Below are 22,136 nucleotides of genomic sequence, written 5' to 3'. Positions count from 1 at the left end.
AACCCCATGGAGGGGGAGGACTGGATTGCATTCTCATGGGGTCAGAAGAAGAAAGAAGGGACAAATCAGAAACTGCTTTAGAATTACTGGAAATGTAATGGGTACAGGATGCTTCTTGGTCAAACACTGGAAGAACAGAGCCACTAATGTCAGGGACCACAGGAGGCCAGAGAGGAAAAACCAGACCGAATGAAAATGGAATGAGGTGACAAAAGAAACAGCCATTCTGTAACTGGTACAAAATAACATTGCACAGAGAGATTGGGATGAAATAAAATCTGACAAGAAGTCAAGGTGGAAAATTGGAAAGGAAAATGAGAAACAAGGCTCTTAACTAGCGTACTGAACATGGAAAATGAGTTTGGGAATAGGACTGATCTAATTCTGACTCTCCTGTGCACAAGTATCATGACAATATTCAGATGGTATGGCATTTTCCTACAAGAACCTTTTCTATTCACAAGGAAAAAAAAAGGGCAGCCATTAAGACAGCCAGGTGCAGTCCAAGAGAACTAGATTCCATTCTTTCCTCTTTCCCAGAGGCCTTGTGTATCAAGGCATAGATCCCTTGAAATATTTTTTCAAGTATTTACAAATTGCATGTTCTTCATTCTCTGGGAGTCTGGCATGAGACCCTGGAGCCTGATTTGTAGTGCTAAGTAAAGTATTGGAATTGAAGTCTATGGTGTATATTATGCCTGGACAGAACCTGGTTGTCTCAGACTCTGACCATAGTTTCTCATTCCTTAATCAATAAATGCAGGACAATCCTACCACACTTACAGAATACTATACATATTCTATGTTGTGAAATAAATATGGGATAGCACACGTATAACTGAAAAGTTGATGAGGAAATTATTTTTTTCTTTAATAGCTTTCTTGAGTTGTATGAGAAATGATTCCTAACATCAAAAAGTGAACACTGAATTATTCAATCCATAGAGTGTATGTTCCACAAGAATGTACAGATGTGATGCTCAGCATTGAAAGACTTAAGCAGCTGACTAACAGCAGTATTTACAAACCCTCCATTCAGCAGCTTTTTCACACATGCAGGAATTGGCACTTTTAAAAGTTTACAACATCTAAGAAACTGTGATGATGCAGTCCTGATCTAAATGAAGGAAAGGGAAAGCCATAACTTCAACATTTAAAACACACCACAGAAAAACCATGCTAGCTGTTGATAATGTGGAAGCTAACACCTGTAAAAAAAATCTTGAACAGGACTTTGTCTACCTAGGTAACTTAGGATGTAGAAACCTAGAATTCACATAAGAAGTGATCCTGAATGGTTTCTTTTCACTTAGTGTTGAAGTCCTGGAAACTTAATTGCCACACACACACACACACACACTCATATACTTTCCTTCCCTCGCCAGATGCGAACATAATTCTTGACTAAATTTCTGTTGTAACCTACATTCAGGCAAACAGGCATCTAAATTCAGCACATCCTGAAACTGTAAGATGGTCTTCTACATGTAAGGTGGTACATCTGTTACACTCCTTGAGACAGGCTTCCAGGTAAGAATACCTGCCATGTAGAGAGCAAGACCAAAGAGCTCTTCTGCAGTCCGGTGATGAGGGTAGTCATCGAGGGGAGAAGAGATGAGGGTCTGGTCACAGCTTCATAGGATTCTTTCAGTTTTTAAGCAAAAGTGGTCAAATACAAGATCAATATATATTCTGCTTAACAGGTCTGCAATCTGCTACACCAAAATTAAACTTTCTTTGCTATCACCTCACACGCACATTCCCAGCCACACAGTATTTAAGCTTCAAATGAGAATTCATACTCCAGAGAAGAAAGAGATGTGCAACAGCTTGATTATAAAGGCACTTTTCTGAGAGACTGGTTCAACTCTTCAGTCTAAATAGGGCTTAAACCACAAATGTCTTATTTCTGGAATGAGCCTTCTACACGTAGAAAGGTATATAAAAGCTGACTGCTGGTGTTGCATTCTGAGAAATGAGGATACAGGTGTCTAGTATTCCTGTTTGGTCCTCTGTGGCATCAGAAGAGGACTGCTCCCTCTGGAGAGCCAACTAACCCTGTGGAGTAGCCTAAGTTTCAAATAGAGTTAATGGGGTGTCCTTTATTTGGGCTGGATCACTCACTACAGATATTGAGGTACTTAGTTCTTACCTTCAACTATACAAGTCTAAGCTCCTCCCCAAGGCACCTTCAGATTTATTTGAAACTAGCATAAATTATACGAATTAAGGATATAATTTCAGCTCACTAGATTTCATTCTTTTTCTTTTAGATCTCATCTTAACAAGAATTTTTATTCAGAGATCTGATTGAGGTCAGAGTTCTAGAAAAGAAGTAACCATGTGATTAGGACCCATACTCTAATACATATTCATAAGCAAAATCAGTTAAGAAATCTAGATAATATAATTGCTACTTGCTATATTCTTATCTCATGAATACTTGACTGTTTGCTTAACTATGCAATCCTAATGTGTTTTGTGTACAGCACATAAAGGCACACCATAACTGACATGATAACTTAAGATTTAAAAACAGAATATTTGATAATTCTATGCTACATTTTAGTCTTTATTTGTTATATAAGGGTCACTTCACGTATCATGGAAAAGAGATAAAACTTGTGACACTGGGAGAGACTGCTTGCCCTGCAGTCTGATTTCTACCACCACAGCTTGCCCAAACATCACTAGGTTTGAAAGACAGCTACCCAGGCATTTTTGTTCTTCTGTTGTTCATGATAATTTTTCAAGTAACCTACATAGCTGTTTATTAGTGCAGTATTTTGAAACTGAGATACTACTTTTCTTTCTTGCATTTTTCTGAAGCTGAACAGGATATGTTGTATCAGATCAGCAGGATCAGTTGTTGAAAATAAAATATTATCTCAGGTGATTCTAAAAAATGCTTACATCAATTATTTTATTTGGACTTAAGTTGATGTAGATGTAGACACTGCCTTGAGCTGGTAAAGTCTTAGGGTGTAGCTGAGGTGAGCTTTGGATGTTGTTAAACATACCTTTAACACATTCTGACTACTGAAGGTTGTTAAAACAAGCTATTATTGCTGTCTGCTTCAGTTGCTGTGTGATATGTTGGAAAAAATACAAAAAAAGGCTGTCAAACTGTAGAGCCTCGAGGATATGAAGGCCAGAAAATTATTTAGGCTGCCCTAATCTAGATTTCTCTTAAAAATTTCTGGTTTAGTGGCTTCTTCTTGATTTCAGTAATGCCAAGTAGATGCATGCATATATTTTTATACATAACCAAATACATTGTTGTTTTGTATTAAAGCAAAAAGAATGTCTGAAATTTTTGAAGTCAGAAAAAAACCCAGTGGTTTCATGGCAAATCTGGCTCAAAAGGAGGCCACACCAAGTAAACAAGAGAGATTGCATAGAAAACACAAATTTAAGAACAGATCATTCCCTACAAAGATTTCGCAAAACCTCACGCTCTGAATTAGAAAATTGCTGGTATGCTAAACTGAATCCAAAAGTTCAGGAAATAAATTCACACTTTCCCAAGTACTGCAGAATTAGTAAAAGTTCAGGAGAAGGGTGCATGGCAGGAGAAAAAGGAAATTGAGCGGGTTTTTTCCCAATAAATGTGTTTCAAATCATCCAGTGATACAAGAGCTAGAAAATTAATGGAATGACATCGAGAGAAGTGTGGAAAAGGAACTTGTGCCAGAATGTGGGACATTTTTCACCAGGATCAGTTTCAGACTAACAAGTAAAGAAGATAAAAGCAAGACTATAGATGTGCATTTCCTGTTGAGAGCAATGAAACAAATAGGTATAAACAGTGTTCAGGAATCCTCATTCTTGTAGGGAATTCTACAGATGCAGCTATACCACAGCCCACAATGTAATGTATACTTCCTGACAACCATAAACAACAGCTCAGAGCTCTGAGTTAGCTAATTTCCCATGCCAAGAAGTAACCAGAGTTCTGCACAGCTGTTGCACTGCTTCGAATACCCTTGTTCAAAAATCACTGGAGAATCTGTTCTCTGCAGCCTGCACTGTAAACATATCTTCAATTAATCCATTTTAAACGATCAACCATCCCTACTAAAAGTGAGCAGATGTTGGATTTTTTGTTTCAGTCTTGTTGTTAAGGATGCTGCCAAGCTCCTAAGTGTGAGTTCTTCCGGAACTCCTGTCACAAACTTTACATCTAGCTTTGACCATTATGGAGCTCTGCAAAAACCTATCAGAGAGGTCCACAATGACTCCACAGGCATTGTGCAGAAACAAAACTGGGGCTAAAGACAATTCATATCTACAGCACCAAAAATAATCCAGCCAGAGGTGAGAGAACAAGCCTCATACATTTTCACCTCTTGGCGGATATTCTCTATCAAGCATTACACTTGGTTTATTTCCTTAAATGACTACCATAATCATTTGATCAAAGTAATTTTATTTTTTTAAATTATAGGATAATAGCTAAAGTATAAGTGATTTTTTTATGTCTATTTCTTTATTTTATATAATGTGATTAAAATAAGGAACTGCTACATGTTAATTCTACATTATGGTATTTCATGAAACATTCATGTTTCAGGCAGACATTTCCTTTTTAAATTGAACAATTAATTTTCATATAAATTCTTAATTTATTTTGCACATATCTAAAAATAAATTAGATATTAAAAGACTACTTATGGTATTTACCTTTATGAACTACTTAGTAACTTGTGATTGAATTCATATCCCTCTTTGATTTAATTGCCATTTACAAAAGCCAACATTCTTAATCATGCTAAAGGATGTTTTAAATTTTTATTACAAAGCCAGTTTATGTCAGTAGCACAAAATAAGACATTAACCTAAAACAATACTATCAAGACATTAACTTTTTAATCTCAATCTTTTTCTTAGAATTTTTTATTTTTAATTTACATTTAAGCAGGAAGGGCTACTTTCAGGAAATAATATATTGTGAAAAAAATTGCACTTTATGAAACATGAGCCATAACTAAACCACCTTCTACAGTCTTATTTAGAATTCCTTTATAAATATATATATATGATCTCCTTTTCCATTTCAGCATGAAATTTAGTAATCTCATTCTGATCATTTAGCTCATCCTTTAAATCTTCCTTGAGCGAGTCATCAAACAAGAGAAACATTTATACAGCTCCCACACAAAAGATTAACATCTCCATAAAGATATTATTATTATAATAATAATATAATACCATAAAGGTATTTTGAAAGAAAAGCAGATAATATTCTATTTACAAAAAACTGAAAATCATGCAGCAAAGCAACATAAGCATTGTAACGTATTAGCAAAACCTACTTTAGCTTTAATCTACAGTACATTAGAAGTTTCCTAATGAAAAAAGGCAAACAACTTGTACCTACAAAGAATACCAAAGCTAAATAAATTCAGTAACACAATGGGAGCATTTTTTATTGTTTTAATAAAGTTTTTATTATTTTGATCTATCTTTAGTAAATGCAAGATCCAAGTTTCATACACAATAAATCTGTTTCTTTTAACAAGGTACAAATTTTTTGCCTGTCTTTCACTGAAGGCGCTACTATTACTTGGAAAATGCAAAATAAGATGTGTTAAGTAATGGTAATGAATGATTTAAAGAGACATACACCTTTATATAATGAACTCAAGCACAAAATTACTTATTTCTTAAGCAGTACACACATTTTGTATGTGGGATGCATAGCTATCATCACTATTGAAACCTGTATGAGTTTACTATTAGGTAAACAGCAAACAAAAACTAGTTGTCTCTTTAAATTTTAATTTAATATTTTAAACTCCATGCATAATTTTACAAGCTGCTCACAAGATGACATGAAACTTGTTAATATGGTTTAAAGCAACAGACTAAAAATATGGGAAAACGGACTATAAGGTAACGTTTTCCTACTATGCATTTTCCATAACAAACAAAAGAAAACCCCACAACTTTAGGTTCTGTCAGGCAGACGAAGTCTTTACCTGAACCCTAGGAACAAAAGGCGTTGTTCTTCTACTAAGGCTTTGGCTCTGGTAAGCAAAATTAAAGAAAAAGCAATAAAACAAAACCAAAAAGGACAACACGCTGGAAACTAAAAGACCAAAAGTAAAAACAAAGACACACAACTATTACTTTAAACACAGCTTTACACCAACAACATATTTATATAACACAAAGTATTTTAATGCAATGCATAAATTAAATCTGCAGACATGTTATCAAGTCATATCAAAACCCTGTGATGGAAATTCTGGCCTTAGGGAAGTCAGCAAGAATTTTGCCACTGATTCCCCAGAAGCAAGGATTTCTCTTTGCAGATCTACAGATAACATTTACAATAGATTCAAAAATAACATTAACAAAAGGAGCAGGTCAGCAAAGTGTGATTTAAAAGTGGGGAAGCAAACATAAGTTCAGCTTGATCATCTCTTTTAGAAAGATTATAGATGCATATTCAGAGACAGAATCAAGTCCATTTCCAACATTGTCAGGTTTGCTTGCTTTCTAGAATAAAGCAGGTAAAGTAAAAGGTTTTCTCTTTTACGCAATTTTAGAGGGGCATTTCTGTAAAAAGCCCTCCTAAATATTTTTTTTAATGATTCAAAGAAAGTTAGTGAAATCTGGCATTAGCATTACGTGAGTGAAGGTACAATCAATGTCTTTCAATTCTCTAGCAATAATGACAGAAATGACATATGGTATATACAGAAAACCCTAGCATGAAACAGGATCTAGAACATTTAGCAAATTTAGTAGTTGCATCGCACACATAGATGCATTTATAACTCTTATTTTTTTTGTTATGTAACACTTTTTTTCCAGACAACATACAGCCTTGTGGCTTCCACTGGCTACATCAAGACTACAACAGTACAGGCTACTCTTCTAAATTCCTGGATTATCTACAAACTCTAACCAACCATTCGCCATCTTCATCTTAGGTAAACAACTAATGGAGTGGCACAGAAAGGATATCAAGTCTAGGGAATGCATAGGAATTATTTGGCCTGACCAGGTGACCTCTGGTGGTCTTTCCACCCTCCACCATTCTGTGATCCTCAAAGTGCTAGTGAGTGGGAGAATGGGAGCATGGGAGTAGGTCACAACAATCACAGGAGTCTGACAGATTTGAATCTGATTTTCTTCCTTGCTCTGTTTTCCTGAAATTATTGATATTTTGAAATGATGGAAAGATGCTACTACTCAGTAGTCCCGTTCGTAAGAAATGTATCCAAATTATGGATCTAGGCAGTGTGACAATGCTTCTGCCACCCTGCTCGCTTACTTGGCTTGCATAGATGCTGGAGAAACCTGTCCCATAAAATGTGCGAAGTAATCTGTTCTCACACTAAAGCAAGAAGATGTATAAGAAAATTTGACAGTGGACCACAGGACTTGTCTGATGTGCTCCTGTGGTCTGTGAGGTACAGCAGCTTCACATTGTCCCCTACTCTGCAAAGCCCTGTGTATAGGTGCCAGAATGTCAACTACTCATGTACAATAGAAGTAGATCTTTAGCTTGCTTCTCCTCCATATTACCAGAGAAATACAGATACTCCAGAATATCACAATCCTAAAAGGTATAGAACATCTCCCATTGTGCCCCAAGGACTCTCACCTGCCATATTCTGCCTTGGAAAATGGAAGGCAATAAGCACATTATGTGTGCGACCTAAAAATTTTCCAGGGTTTGTTGTCAGGGCAACAGAAATTTACTTGTGTAGAGGTACAAAGGGTCAAAGAGAAAGGGGAAAAGGAAAAGGCAAAAGGGGGAAAGGGAGCACATTTCATACTTAACCTAATCCCCCCAATATGCTGATATATTATGTCCTTCACAATGTACAATATCTGCTTTATAATAGGCTACATATATTACAACTATAATTAATAGACCTCTATTTTTATTGCTTTATAAACTGAGTATGTATGTTTAAGTGGTCCTGTGGTTCAGCTGTGCAAGGAAACACAGAAATTTTATAAATTGCATCCCTTTTCTGTTAGAATTTCCAGCAGTACAAAAAAAGAAATATTGTAATTTTATACCTGTATCTATTTACACGGTCTTGTAGTCATATTATCAATCTTTAAACCTAACTATTGCAAAAGCATTCCAAGTTATACCTTTCATGCAGTATTGAAAAAGTAGCCAGAATGCAGTAATGAAGCGAAGAGCATTAGCACACAAAGGATACTGACTTTTCAAAATGGTATTAAAGGAAAAACAAATCAGTGGAAAATCACAGAAACAGGAACCAATCAAAGCAAATAATGAAGCAATAATTGCAGTAACAGTCACATACTCCCCTGAAAGAACAGTGTGAATCAAAAATGCTACAAATTTTACAGAATACAGATAATATATATAAAACATATATATAACTATAACACAATAGTTTGCCATAGCTGCACCTATTTTTTTCAATCAAATACGTATTTTGTTGATGGAAAGATTTCCTAGCTATGTGATATGGTTTGCTTCATGGGAAATCATACTAGCCAGCTCTGGAGTGTCACTGTAACCTCAAGTGGAACAAACAGGTACACAGACCAATGTCAATAAGGAGGAAAACATAGAAGACTTGAAGAGATAGGTATCCCTGAATTATAGAGGGGCATCACTGCAGCTAAACTGGCTAAAATCATGCTGAACATAAAGAAATCCATTCCGAAATACTATTAATATTAAAACCCTTTAAGTATCTGTAGCACTGCCTGCATACATGCAACTATTTAGTCAAATACTTTAGACCTCCACCTGAACTGTAGGTACCTCCACTTCTGCCCACAGCTCTTGGATTTCACAGCCCACTAACCACAGTTGCCCTAACAGCAGTCCACCAGGACTACATGGAATTAACCAAAAGTTCAGAAAATACAGAAAACACTTACAAAATCTTGCCTACCATTCTTTCCCTCAGATTCATCACATATGTCTGAATTCAGCTACTATCACCCAGAATGTGAGCTGACCTGCCACTTCCATACAGAACAGTATCCTGTCCCCATCTACTGCCAGGGCTCTTCAGTTATTCTCCTGCTAAGCATTCACCGTAAAGAGCACATCCCCTAATAAATTTGGAATTTAGTATTTCCTTTAATTTCCATCATACTCAGCTATTCAGAATGAATGAGTGTTCCATCAACTGTTCTGTCAGAAAAGAGATGATTAAAAAAAAAAAAAGGAAAATCAAGATACTGAAGCTCGCCCATTTTGTAGTGTTGAAACTCAAATATGTTTTTGAACAGGGGAGATTTTTAAAATTCAATCTTCCCCTGTTACTTCAGCTTTGCTAAAGGTGCAAAATTAGAAGATCTCATAGTGCATTCTAATTTTTCAAAATATCTCCAACTCTACAAAGAGCTGGTTTTTTCACTTTTACAAAGTTTCAAAACTGTTTGAAGTCATAAAATAACAAACCAAGTTTTTAAAAAGTGAAGGAAAAAACAGTCATTGCACTACCTTTAGACATATAAATGCCAAAATTTTCAAAGTCAAAAAAATTGTGGTTTTTTAAACAAACTTGAAATATCAGGTCAAAAAGGGAAAGAAAAAATATTCTTGTTGAATACTTCAGTTGTCTTAAAATCTTGAAAATATATTCTAGTCAAGGCATTTCAATGTGCCCAGCTAGGCGCTACATTACTATCTGTCCATACCATGTTCAGAGATTCTGACAAGCCATCCTTCCTCACAAAGCAAACACTTAGTACTACCCTCCCAAAGCTTTGAGTCAACAGCAGCAGGAGCTAGGTTGTGCCATTAAGATGATTAACATGAAATACAGCTATTTTCAACTTCTCTTTAGCTGGTGAGGTAAGATAAGTGTTCAAACCTCAAACTGTCTACTAATGTTAGGTGTCGACATTGAGACAGAGGGACTTCAGAGTTACTGTGTATTTCTGACATCAGTGTCACTCAACTGGGAGCTGCGTGTTCTCAGGGATCAGCTGCTCTCTGAAGGAAATAAGGATACTGTGTAGTATAGTAGGGAGTACTGTATAATTGCAAACAGTACATAAGGAAGTACAAAGAGAACACAGGAAAGATCTTTAACTGTCTTCTGACATTCTGTTTCCTTAAATGGAAAGAAGTGTTATAAATTTATTACTAAAGGCATTTGTATCTTGAAACAAGCAAAAAAAAAAAGCAATTCAAAATAGGAATGATGCCTTCTTGAGTTAAGCACTGAATTTATATGCCATTCTAAGATATAAAACCTTGTGAATTCCATTGTGAGAACATGCCTACAAATCTCCTGATACTATTCTAACACACCTCAAACTGCAATATTCAATCAAACCACAAAATCCACAGGCTTACTGACTTTACTAATAAATCCTAACCTTAAACTCCCGAAGATTTTGTTTCTGAACCTGAGAAAGTGAGGAAGTCAGTTCTGTGTGGTTCCTATTTGTACCATCATTCCACAGTGCTTCTGCATTGGATGTGTGATCAGCTAACTACAGACCCTGAATTTCACGGTTGGACCTAGGAACCAAAACTTTTTGTTAGCCTAATTTTTTTATGATATGAAGCCAAAAGAGATTTCTTTCCCTCACTTCCACTATCAACATTTTTGCTGTATTGCAAAACTAAATTGATTTTTAGAAACCTTGCTCTGTGTATTTTGACAGTTCATGTTCTCTTGTAATTGCATTTTGTGCAAAGAATTCTGCACTCTACAGTCAAGATTTCTAGTTTTTCATTTATCCAAAGGGCTGAGTCTTTCAAAGTAGTTAAGTAAAACAGTTACAGAAAATTCAAAATTATATATTGTAGATGGCTGGGTTGATGAGCAAATCAAATAATGTCTCATGCATTGCAAAATGGAGCCAACATGGCTGCTGAATTGAAAAAGACCCATTTCTTCCTCTCCTCTATCAATACCATAAACCATTTCTGTAAGACCTTTAAACAGTCTGCTTAGATTTTATGCATATTTTAATGGCACACTCATCTTAATATAAACAACCTGGAAGAAATATGAATGTGACATTTTTAAACATGTTTAGCACCAGCTTTGTACTACTTCTACTCCATTTTCCTCTCCTTTTCAACATGTACCAGGCCACAACCGAGCACTTTTGAAAAATCACACTTTGGAATTGTCAGTGACACAGAAAAGTGTACAAAACTTCAGTTTAGTAAGAAAAATTACAATTTTAAAGAAAACATTCATGTAATGAACTTTGTTCTCAATGAGAGTGAAGAACAAAAGTGAGTAACGCTGGTACAAAGAATACAACCAAAGTAACATTAGTAAACAACCAAAGAGATCTGGGAAAGGTATATATGAAATCTAAGGCATAAGAAATAAGCAATATTAATGTCCAAGCACACAGGTAATAAAATCTACCAACCGTTCATGTAAGTATTACAGTTGAAAAAGTGTATACACTCAACAGCACATATACATACATATACATATCTCTAATTCAACATATATAAAATTTCCAAAAACTAATAAAATAGAATGCCCTTATGAAACTATGGCCCTGTCTATTCTGAGATATAAAAAATTTTGCTAGTTTAACAAGAAATCTATGTTAGAAGAAACCTGCACTCTGCAGTGAGAGTTGTATATACTGCAAAAAGCACAACAGTAATATCAATTAAATGATTACATACTGAAAGTTGTCCAGACAAGAACTGTGGAACATCCCTTAACATGCCAGGACTCATAGGAGAAGTCACTGAAATAGAAGGTCGGTCCATTTTTTGAGATTCAAATGAACTAGAACCTGTAATCATAAATAAAATACTATATGAATAGTATTAATTTTTCACAACATTCTTTAAATAAAAAATGTAGAAATATAACCCAACATACAATAAGGCTTTGAGAAATGTAAATTTTTCATCTATTTAAAATTATCAAATAATACTAAATCTTTTGCTGCTCACATGCAATCAAAAGCTTTTATTTATAGAGTAAAAAATAGCTTATTCAGATAATTCTGACCATAATTATGTCAGTAAATTGAAGGCCCAAAATTCCTACATAGTAAAGTAAATACTTAACTGTGGTCAAAGGAATTCAGTCTTATTATTATGATCTTGTACAATCAGACAAATTTCTAATTAGATTTCTACAAAAACATCGATGCATGTAAGGAGTTTTGTGCATTTTGTTTTCAAATCTACAAGGTTTGCAAAATGTCAGAGGACAAGTTTTGACATATAAAACATAGAGTAAAAGTAAAGTATTTTTATAAATACAAAAGACAATCCACATCTCACAAAACATAAAATGGATTTTATTTTAAGACTTGGCTGATCAGTGAAAAATTTTGGAGTTTTTCATATTATTATAATCAAGTTTCTGCCACTGCATTTGTTCATAGCTTCTATTATAAAAGAGTCCTAAAACAATGATAAAAAATAACTCCAGGCTGAAATCCATCATATCAGATCAAGCCAAAGAACAAGTAATTTTCCTCACATGAAATACCGAGTTAGCCAATTTAAGGAGTGCTGAATGGTTCTGATATAGTGGAAATATTCTGATTTCAAAATAGCTATCTCTCAGGTTGTAAATAAACAACATTTCATCACAATTTTTAGTTTACACGGTTCAACTGAGATGCAAAACAACAGGAAATTAAAAATTATTATTAATGTTTGTGTATATTAGTTAGAATTATACTTTTCAATCAAAAATAGCCTAAGCCTATAATCAAATGTCAAGCCTAAATCAAAATATCCTGACTTTTGATAGTTTATTATTAAACAGAGGTAGATAACACAGTAAGATGACATATTGAGACAAATATGGACAAAGAGACAAAAGATATACTGACTGTAGATGACATTTTTCAATCTTTTTGTGCTTACATAAAAGAGAGAGAAGATTTTCCTACCCCATAATTGAAACTTACTGGACTCCAGCTGTGCATGTGTGCTGTCAGGTATTCTGGGAATGTCCCTGAAATCAGGAAAATTAAGACAGGCTGATCCTTTATCTAACAAGCATATTAAAATTTCAGTTACACTATAACACTTTTCAAGTCACCATGGAATGCCTCCGGAAAGGTGTATGATCTGCTGCCTGTCTTCAGCCACGGGGAAGACTAATCTTTTATTCAGTATAAATAATTTCAGTGGCAAATTAAAGCCTACAGAGCAAGTGGTTTGGTGGATGCAGGACAGTCTGCACAGTCACAAATAAAACAGTTCAGTAAATAAAAAAAGAACAATCTCAGAATTAACAGTAGACTAAAACTGTGAGGAGTGGACTTTATGATGACATTATACATTAATTAAATTTACTGGACCCTTATTCAAACATATTAAAGTGCCAATAATGGCAATCCCAAGATGTCCTTTACTGTCCTTGAAACCCAAGTTTGGACAATCTTACCTTTTCCATGACTAAATAAAATGTGCAAGTTCATTTGGCAAAATTGCACAGTTGCATATACATGAGATGTTTCAACACCTGTATTAAATCATGTGTACAGATATGTAATTTTAAAGCACTCAGTTGCAATGACTAAATAACTTGTTACGCCCACCCACCTCCAAAAGGAACATTCTTCCTGTGAGGGGCAAACAGTACTGTATGCTAATAAAAACTATCAATATGCTAATAAATACTTTCAGAGGCATTTGAGCAAAACCAAGCAAAACAAAGAGCTTCAGCTCTGAGCCACAGCAAGAAAAATATTTAAAATCATGATGTGTGTGGTTCAGTGCAGTTGGTTTCTGCGAGTTTGCACTCGGTACCAGGACCCATGTGCTGGCAGAGGGGGCTGTGGGGTGGCCTCTGTGGGGCCTCTGTGAACGTAGGCTGAGGCTGCTCCGTGCTGGACACAGCCTGGTACAGCTGGCTCCAATGGACCCACTGCAGGGAACGGCTGAGCCCATCAGTAAAGGTGGTGGTGCCTCTGTAATAACGTATTCAGGAAAGGGTTAAAAAAAAGTTGTGCAGCAGCTGTGGGAGAGTAGAGTAAGAAAAAACAAAGCCATGAAAGAAACATCCCTGCAGACACCAAGGTCAGAGAAGAAGGAGTGGGAAGAGGACTGATCGCAAGCTCCATGCCCCATTCCCCTGCACTGCTTGGTGGAGCAGGGAGGTAGAAGAGCCAGGAACAAAGGAGTGAATTTGAGCCTGGGAAGAAGGGAGGTAAAGGGAAAGTGGGTTTATTTTTTGTTTTACTTCTCACTATCCTATTCTTTTATTAATTCCTAATAAATTAAATTAATCCTCCCCAAGTTTGCCTATGCTGGTAGTTGCTGAGCGACCTCCTCATCCTTATCTTGACCCATGAGCTTTCCTGTCTTATTTTCTCCCCCTCTCCTGCTGAGGAGGAGAAAGGAGAGAGTGGCTAGGTGGGCATTTAATAGCCAGCCAAGGTCAACCCACCAGAAAGGTATATGAAAAGGAAGGAGAGGTTAAAAATGCTTCCCATGGTATCTACTGTCTCATACAATGAAAAAAAAAAAAAAAGAAGGAAAATAATCTGTTCCTTTTTGGTATACTGTTTCCAAACATTTTTCAAAACTCTGCAGAAAGTTAGCTTTACTAAGCAGATTGAGGAACCTTTCCAAGTGAATTGATACACAGTATCCAATAACTCAAATAAATCAGAGAGCATCAGTAAGCAAAACTTGTCAGAAAATTACAAGAGTTATTGAAGAAGTAAATATTAATTTGCATATTTGATGTATACAGAATTTATAAAGGGACCCAATACTTGCCTATTACTTACTCAGAAATACACTCCTGCACCTAACTTGTAATTTCAGAAAGCTATTTCTATTGTGTGAGTTTGAGAAGAAAACCTTGAAAATACAGATCACTGTGAACAAATTGAATATGAGTTTTCTCTGGATAGCTGAAACAATAAACTTGAGGGCTTTGAACACTATCGAAGAAATTCTTTGCTGAGAGGGTGGTGAGGCACTGGAATGGGTTGCCCAGGGAGGTTGTGAATGCTCCATCCTTGGCGGTGTTCAAGGCCAGGCTGGACAGAGCCTTGGGTGACATGGTTTAGTGTGGGGTGTCCCTGCCCATGGCAGGGGGGTTGGAACTAGATGATCTTAAGGTCCTTTCCAACCCTAACTATTCTATGATTCTATGATTTATGTTCCTAAAGCATGCATATTCCCGTAGTTCATGGTAGTGTGATTGGTATTTCTTAGAACAAACTATCACTGAGATTAACAGGTATAGAAGAAGCAGAACTAGTTTTAGGCATCTCTTCGCTTTTTAAGATATGTCCCACTCCAAGCAGATTGCATCCTTTCCAAATTCAAAATGTAGTAACTATGAAAATAACATGAATTTTAAAATTATTTCTGAGAATTAGAAAAGCAGAAAATAGTTAAGTTCCTGTGTATAAGAGACAGCCAGCTCACACAGAGTAACAACTTGGCCATCAAGTTTTATTTTAAGATGGAAAAAGGGATAAATTGCAAGCCAAAATGGTATGATTTTTTTTCTTAAGGAGCTTTCCATTTTATCTTCCTTTATCAGCTCAGCTAGTTATCTTCAGTTTTCATAGCAGTCAGCCCATAATAAAATGAAGAAGAACTAATAATCATGTTTACTGAAATTTGTTTTTGTATTCAGAGTATCAGGATGTGACAATAGGTTCTCTTTGTCAACTAAGTTAATTACCAGTAGCTGTCAGAAGATTTCTGGCATGAGTTAATGTGTTGCTATGCAACCATTGAGACTCTAAGTAACAGGATATTCCTCAATGCAAAAGTGAAATCCTTCAAGTGGGCATCAATTATTCTAGTTAAAATGAATACCACTCCTGACATCTAGTAAATCTGAACTTTAATGATTTTAAAGATATTGAAACTTTACTCCCTGGGGCAGAACACAAACCTATGGTGTTACGTTTCCTTGGGCAAGCATAAGGTATTAATTTCTATAGTCCACTTAATTCTAAGCTGAAATCTAAACTGAGAAGATACTACAGAATTTCCAGTTCATCATCTCAAGTATCATTAAAATAAAAAAAAAAAAATAAAATCTGAAGTTATGTCAATATCAAAATCAAAACAGTTACATACATCTAACAAGAACCTAAAACCTTACCAACTTGCAGAAAGCATTCATCACTGAGACTACAGTTATAAACCTATTTAGATTAGCAACTTGCTTTTTGGAGGTGAAAACCCTCTCTTACATCTAGTCCAAAAAGGCACTGTGAATAAAGTGTACAGAAAAACTTTTTTAGCCCTGATCTGGCTCAGTTCTTCAGACTATGTGGCAAGCAGGTAATGCTGAAGAAGGCATCTTGAGAGCCCACTTCACTTTCTTTAAGGAATTTTACATGAGCTGCTATAGTGACAGCAAGTGGAGCACATGGTAACATAACAGAAGACATGATGATAAGGAAGGTAAGCAATAGACAGTAAATACAAAAGCACAAGAAAGAATACAGGAGGTTTGCACATTGAAAAAAAATGCAGAAGGAGAAAATAAATTGAATATTTTCAAGACGTGAGCAGTTCCTTGAAACTTCTGCTATAAACTTCTGTTTGAGAGAAACTATGAAAAGATCTTACACCTTAAGAAATGAATTTGGAACCTCTTTTTCTGAGACAATATTCTTCTAGTAACATAGTCTGTCCTTTAGCATTGCTATTATACCTACAACTTCCAAGTTAAGCAGAGGTTTTTAAGAATAGGACAGATGACACAGCCTTTGCACTAAAGGGGTTGTGATTCAATATGTATGTAGGAGATAACCTCTCATCTCACTAAAAAGATAAAGCAAGTTTTGTCATTATCAAATTTGTTTAAAATTTTCAAACCAAATTAAGTTCCTACACATTAAGTTCTGGATGTGTCGAACATGTTAAGCACTTATTACAGCTGAACTGATAAATTATCATCACTGAAATTCTGCCTTCATATTATACAGTTCTAGATTTTTTTATGCTTCTTAATTTTTAGTTGTAATATTGCCAATGCTTTCTTGTAAAAAGGTAAGATAATTGTGTGCATCTAATAAATGTATTTATCATGTTCATCCAATAAATATATTTATTAATATATAATCATGGAATCATAGAACAGCCCAGGTTGTAAAGGATCTTGAAAGACCATCTTGGTCCAACCTCACATGGAAAAGGAAGCCTAGATGATATTACCTAGCACCCTGTCCAGTTGTGCCATATACATCATAATAAATTCGGTGGGGGGAAAGAGAAAATTCTTAACAATTGTAAGCATCTTCAAATTCAGTGATAAACATCCCCCTCTACACAGCCATGGTGTGATCAGCTATGGAGCTTCTAATGGAGAAGTAAAAAATGGATGGATGTGATTGCAGGCTGCAGGAACTTGGAAGAAAAGGAACAGATGAAGGAGAAGTATTCACAGTCTAATATAACAAAGCAACTACTGCTATGCAAGATTTTGAGAAATAGGTCTGAAAGTTAAGAAAACAGGGCAATGTAAAGCACCAAAGAAAAAGTCCTGCAGAGTGCTAGCTATTTATTCGATATGTTCTGTATTAGATAACCTGCAATAATTTAATAGATTTCATAGATGAAGATGATGAGAATGTGGATTCAAGACTTTCCAAAGCATATTGATTATGTCATTAGCATACTGTATTTTGTGCAAATTCTGCATTGCATACTGTCAATAAATTGAGTTCAGCACAATTCATAGACTAAACATAAATACATAATTTTATATATTATATAAAGATGGGAATGGAGAAATAAAAAATCAAGAGTCAAGAACTGCAACAATAAAGAGTGTAACAATTTCAGAACAAATGTTGGCTTGATCACCAAGTAAACAACCACAGAAGGGAACTTATTTTGACCATACTGGCATACATTGCCTAGGACTTTCTCAGAGAACACAGAATTTCACATCAGCTCTTTTTAATTACTGTTGTGGTCTATCATTCTAGCTATGTTTTTGGTTTACAGAATTTTGAACACAGTTTTACTGTTCACAATTTTTATAAATCTGTTTGATATGCTTTGCCCTAAAAGTGAAATTTAGCAACATTTTTATCATATTTAATACAAAAACTTATAAAGTTACTTACCCTATTGGTCTTGAAACAACAAGCTCTACTTGTGGCTCAGGTTTGGATTCCAAAATGATGTTATACACCTCCTCAAAGGTTGCTCCTTGTAGTAGCCTTCCATTCCATTCTAACACTTCATCACCTATAATTTCAGTAATAACACTCTTCTTAGGAAGTCTGCTGTGCACTGTACTTACAATGACAATTTAAGCCATTCTACTCTCAAGTTTTCTGAACTGTGAAACCTGTGTTGGAGACAAGTCTGCAGTCCTTTATACAGGAAAATCATGATTATAAAAGGTTTTCAGCAGCTTAGCTTCAAATATGTAAAGTTCAATGAAACAATAATATCACCACTAGGTGATAATTATTGAGTGAGTGCCTATTGAGTAAGAGACAGCTCTTAGTCGCTTTGGCAGCTGTGGTTTACTAAAATCCCAACATGCTCTTTAGGAAATGCAGCTCTTTAAACCAGCATATCTATCTCATCAACTTACTATTTTGAAGATCCACTTAACTCTACAAGTTTAGCATTTAAAGTTCAGCTAGTTTTTATATTAATAGCTAATATTTCTGACACGTTCTTCAATCTAGCTATCTATGGTTTGCATGTTGGGATAGAAGCAGTTTCTTAGCTGAGCTGGTTCTGTTCACACAATTGTGATAGCTTAGTTTGCTCTAAATAAAATATGGACCACAAAATTACTGTACAGAACATTAGTGGAATAGTATTTTGAGTATAAAAGCATGAGCAAAAATGCTAAAATATGATTCTGAACAATGTGAGAATTTATGTATTTGACAAAAGAAGTAATGTCAATAATCAAGTAACTAAATGTCAGGTTGAATTCTGCAGTAGTTCATCATACCTTTTCAACATAATTTCATAGCTAATTAAACTCACTCAGTTGTTATCACCTTCAGAAAAGCAACTCACCAGTATAGAACTATAGTAGATACATACCTGGTCTAAGATGCCCCACTGTATCAGCTAAGCTTCCTTTTTTAACTTTGGTGATAAATGCGCAGAGTCGACCTGATTCAGTCATCTTTCCTCCTACTACCTGTTTCAAAGAGGAAGCATTTTCATAGAATGAAAATTACTTTAAATGACTTCAATGTTCTGGCAACGAAAAAAGAAGCCAGTTATTTTCCTGGTTTTCAGGTAGCCCAGGTTAAGACATATAGACTTGAAAAAAACCCACCACAGAATATTAGCTATGACAGGTTATGTTTCTATCTATTCTGGCTACTTGTGTAATTTAAACACAATGCAAATTTAGAATGCTAAAGCTTTTAGACTTACCAAATATATGTAGAGTATTTCACTTTATTATAAATTACCACCCAAAAAAAGTAAGCTGTTGGTTATAAGACTACTTACTTCAATACTTTTAAACTGAAAACAGACGTATTAATGTAACCAAACTTATGATGTTCACACCAAGCATCAAACACCTCAATTAATCAAATTCACATTGGCTGCCAAGTCAGATGAAAATACTTGTCATACTGAAGATTTCTCTACAAGAAACTCCAACAGGTTTGACCTTAATATTTATCTTAGAATCAGGAGATTCACATACCAAAATCCATTATAACCGCATACTCTTCAAATTCTTAAGAGTTTCTTAACAGCCTTCGTATTGCAATTTAAAATTGTAATCCTAAATCCAGCTTAGGTCACATTTAATAATGCAAATATTTGAAAATAACAGCTGAAAAACACTCTCTTCAGATGTCCATTGAGATCAAAAAGTAGTTCATGAATATCAGTGAAGAGTTCAACTTTTTAAGAGAAGATTTTAGAGTTTTAGATATAGAAGTTTAAACAAAAAGTACTTCATAGTGGAACTATTAGTCTCTCCTCTTGCATTTTCAGACATTATGACAATTACACACATTTCCAAAGTGCTCAAGTGGGTTCTTCACTGGCTTCAAAATAAAATCAGTTGTCAATTAAATAAAAAAAAATTCCAAAGCATGCTAGTATAAGTAACTACCCTTATTTAATCCCTATTTACAGTGTATAACTATACTGAATCTGTGTACCCAGTGAAGTCAGTGTCATCCTAAATAGAGAATGGAGAATTAATCAAACTTCTTAATAATTTCTCACAACAAGGATGTTGATTCAACATAAATATATGCTTGTTTCTTTTACTGTGTATAATTCATTCTCATTCTCGTACTAGTATTGCTGGAACTGCAAACAATATTATACAAAACTGAGATCAAGATAGGAGCTAGAAATAACGTCATAATTTTCAAAGAGTACTACATTATGAAAAAGATGCAAACACATTACTTTGTGATAATGTACAATAAGTATTAAATCATTTTCAATCTTGTGCATTTAAAATGTAGCAAATCAAACAATCAGGGGGAGGGAGGAGAACTTTCTGGCTTTTGGCTCTTCCACCGGTAGACGCTGCTCTAGATTGAAATGTCATTGGATTCCAGATGTCCCCCCAGTCCTCAAGTGAGATAATGTGTTTTTCACATTTCTTCCCTCTTTTGTGTAACAGAAGTTATACCTTAGTGCAATGCTCAATACTGAAAAAAGCAGGCAGGGCTTGGCTTGCCCAGCAAGGATACAATTAGTTCCTTGCAGAGCAGACATTCTCAGCAAACTTGTGGAAACATGTCTAACCTTTCAGTCAGAAGAATACAAATTTTTGAGCCTTTCAGGGACCCTGTAAAATTACTTGTTAGTTGATTATAAAATGTCTCCATACTGTAATTTTGAGAATGATAAGACATTATAGATATCAGTATGCATAACCTGCATAATATGAGAATATTTTTGTTATAGAAGTAGCTAGTTTACCAACCTTTAATCCAAGCATTGCTCCCGAGTCTCTAGGCACACTTCCATCTTTTAGCCGTTTATTTAACAAAATCCGACCAATGAGACGGTCTCCGTCTTTGGATGGTTGCCAAGTTACTGGATGCTATCATATGGTGTTAATGGAAAATACAGTGAATAGGATTTTAAAGAAAGTATTTCAGTAATACTTTTCATTTCTTGATATATTTCATGAATGCCATGACAGTATTATGATTACACTACCATTTACTGTAATAATAGAACGAGAGAAAACTGTGCCAGAAAAGATGTATTTGGATATATAGTCCATCACAGTGCATGTCTAATAGTTTGTAACATTATCTATTTTACTAAATCCAATTTCTAAATATCTAGAATTATCTTTGCATCTTGATTATGCAGCTATATACAACTATACATAGTTACCTATATAGAATGGAAATCACACCTTCATACAAACAAAAACAGCTGTAGAGGACTAGTGTAATACTAAAAAAGTTTAACTCAAAACAGAAAATTGATATAAAACATTTCTTCTTTTTCCACTATTCCAGCCATGACAGTTTGCTGTCAAGCATTTTCAATTTTCACTTTCTTTCAGTAGTTATATATTAAAAATTATAGAATATAACAGAATATATAGAATATATAATAGAATATATAATATATTAAAAATTATAGAATACCTTAACAGCTATAGTCATTACCCTATTTAAATGTATCACTTCTTTCTTGGAATAATTACTTCATATATAAAGCATAGTTGCAGTGAATGTTATTAATCCATTACTATACATGGGCACAGCTGTATATTGTCATAACTAATACAATTTTAAATTTTGTTTTGTGTAATCATAGCACTTTTTCAGAGCAAAATACTATTTCATGCTCTATTTCATGCAAAATTAGCAGGCACAGACAAATCTGCTCCCGTTACAACTAATAACTCTAAAAAGATTTCTCATAATCTCCACCAAACAGAAAGCAAAAACAAAAAAATACCAAAGCAGATGGCAAAGCCTTTAATTCTGCACAATACTGCACAAAAATGGCATGGCAACAAAACAAAAGAACAACCATGACAGTGAAAGGGAAAAAAGAAAAACAACTTTTCTGTGCAGAGAGACCCAATTTTCTCCCTTTTTCACCTGGGGTTTAAACTATTCATTTAATTTCAGCCCCAGGAGTTTGAACATAGTAAATCAAATAAGCCAATCAGTAGAATCCTTATTTTTAATTACTTTATACTTGAAGGTAATACCATGATACGCTATTATGCAACCATAAGAACAAA

At 34.8% G+C, this 22,136-nt stretch overlaps 1 protein-coding gene across 26 annotated transcripts in view; it reads right to left on the bottom strand.

Annotated features, from left to right (window-relative positions):
• Positions 1-22,136, bottom strand: part of RIMS2 (regulating synaptic membrane exocytosis 2) — a gene marked incomplete at both ends in the record, with an annotated part of 479,054 nt that overhangs the window by 191,658 nt on the left and 265,260 nt on the right. For 20 of the 26 annotated variants that reach the window (XM_080611853.1, XM_080611851.1, XM_080611855.1 and 17 more), the window contains 5 exons: positions 11,630-11,742; positions 12,880-12,926; positions 18,031-18,154; positions 18,977-19,072; positions 20,843-20,966. In XM_080611853.1, the coding sequence (XP_080467979.1) occupies positions 11,630-11,742; positions 12,880-12,926; positions 18,031-18,154; positions 18,977-19,072; positions 20,843-20,966 (504 nt within the window). Of the gene's footprint in view, positions 1-5,981; positions 6,030-11,629; positions 11,743-12,879; positions 12,927-18,030; positions 18,155-18,976; positions 19,073-20,842; positions 20,967-22,136 lie in introns of all 26 variants that reach the window. The other 6 variants (XM_080611830.1, XM_080611841.1, XM_080611850.1 and 3 more) reach the window with 1 other exon arrangement.

Source organism: Psittacula echo, assembly GCF_963264785.1.
Source record: "Psittacula echo genome assembly, chromosome: 2".
In the NCBI taxonomy this organism is placed as follows: Eukaryota; Metazoa; Chordata; class Aves; order Psittaciformes; family Psittacidae; genus Psittacula; species Psittacula echo.
Note: the sequence above shows the minus strand (reverse complement) of the source record. Positions and strands in the feature narration are given on the sequence as shown.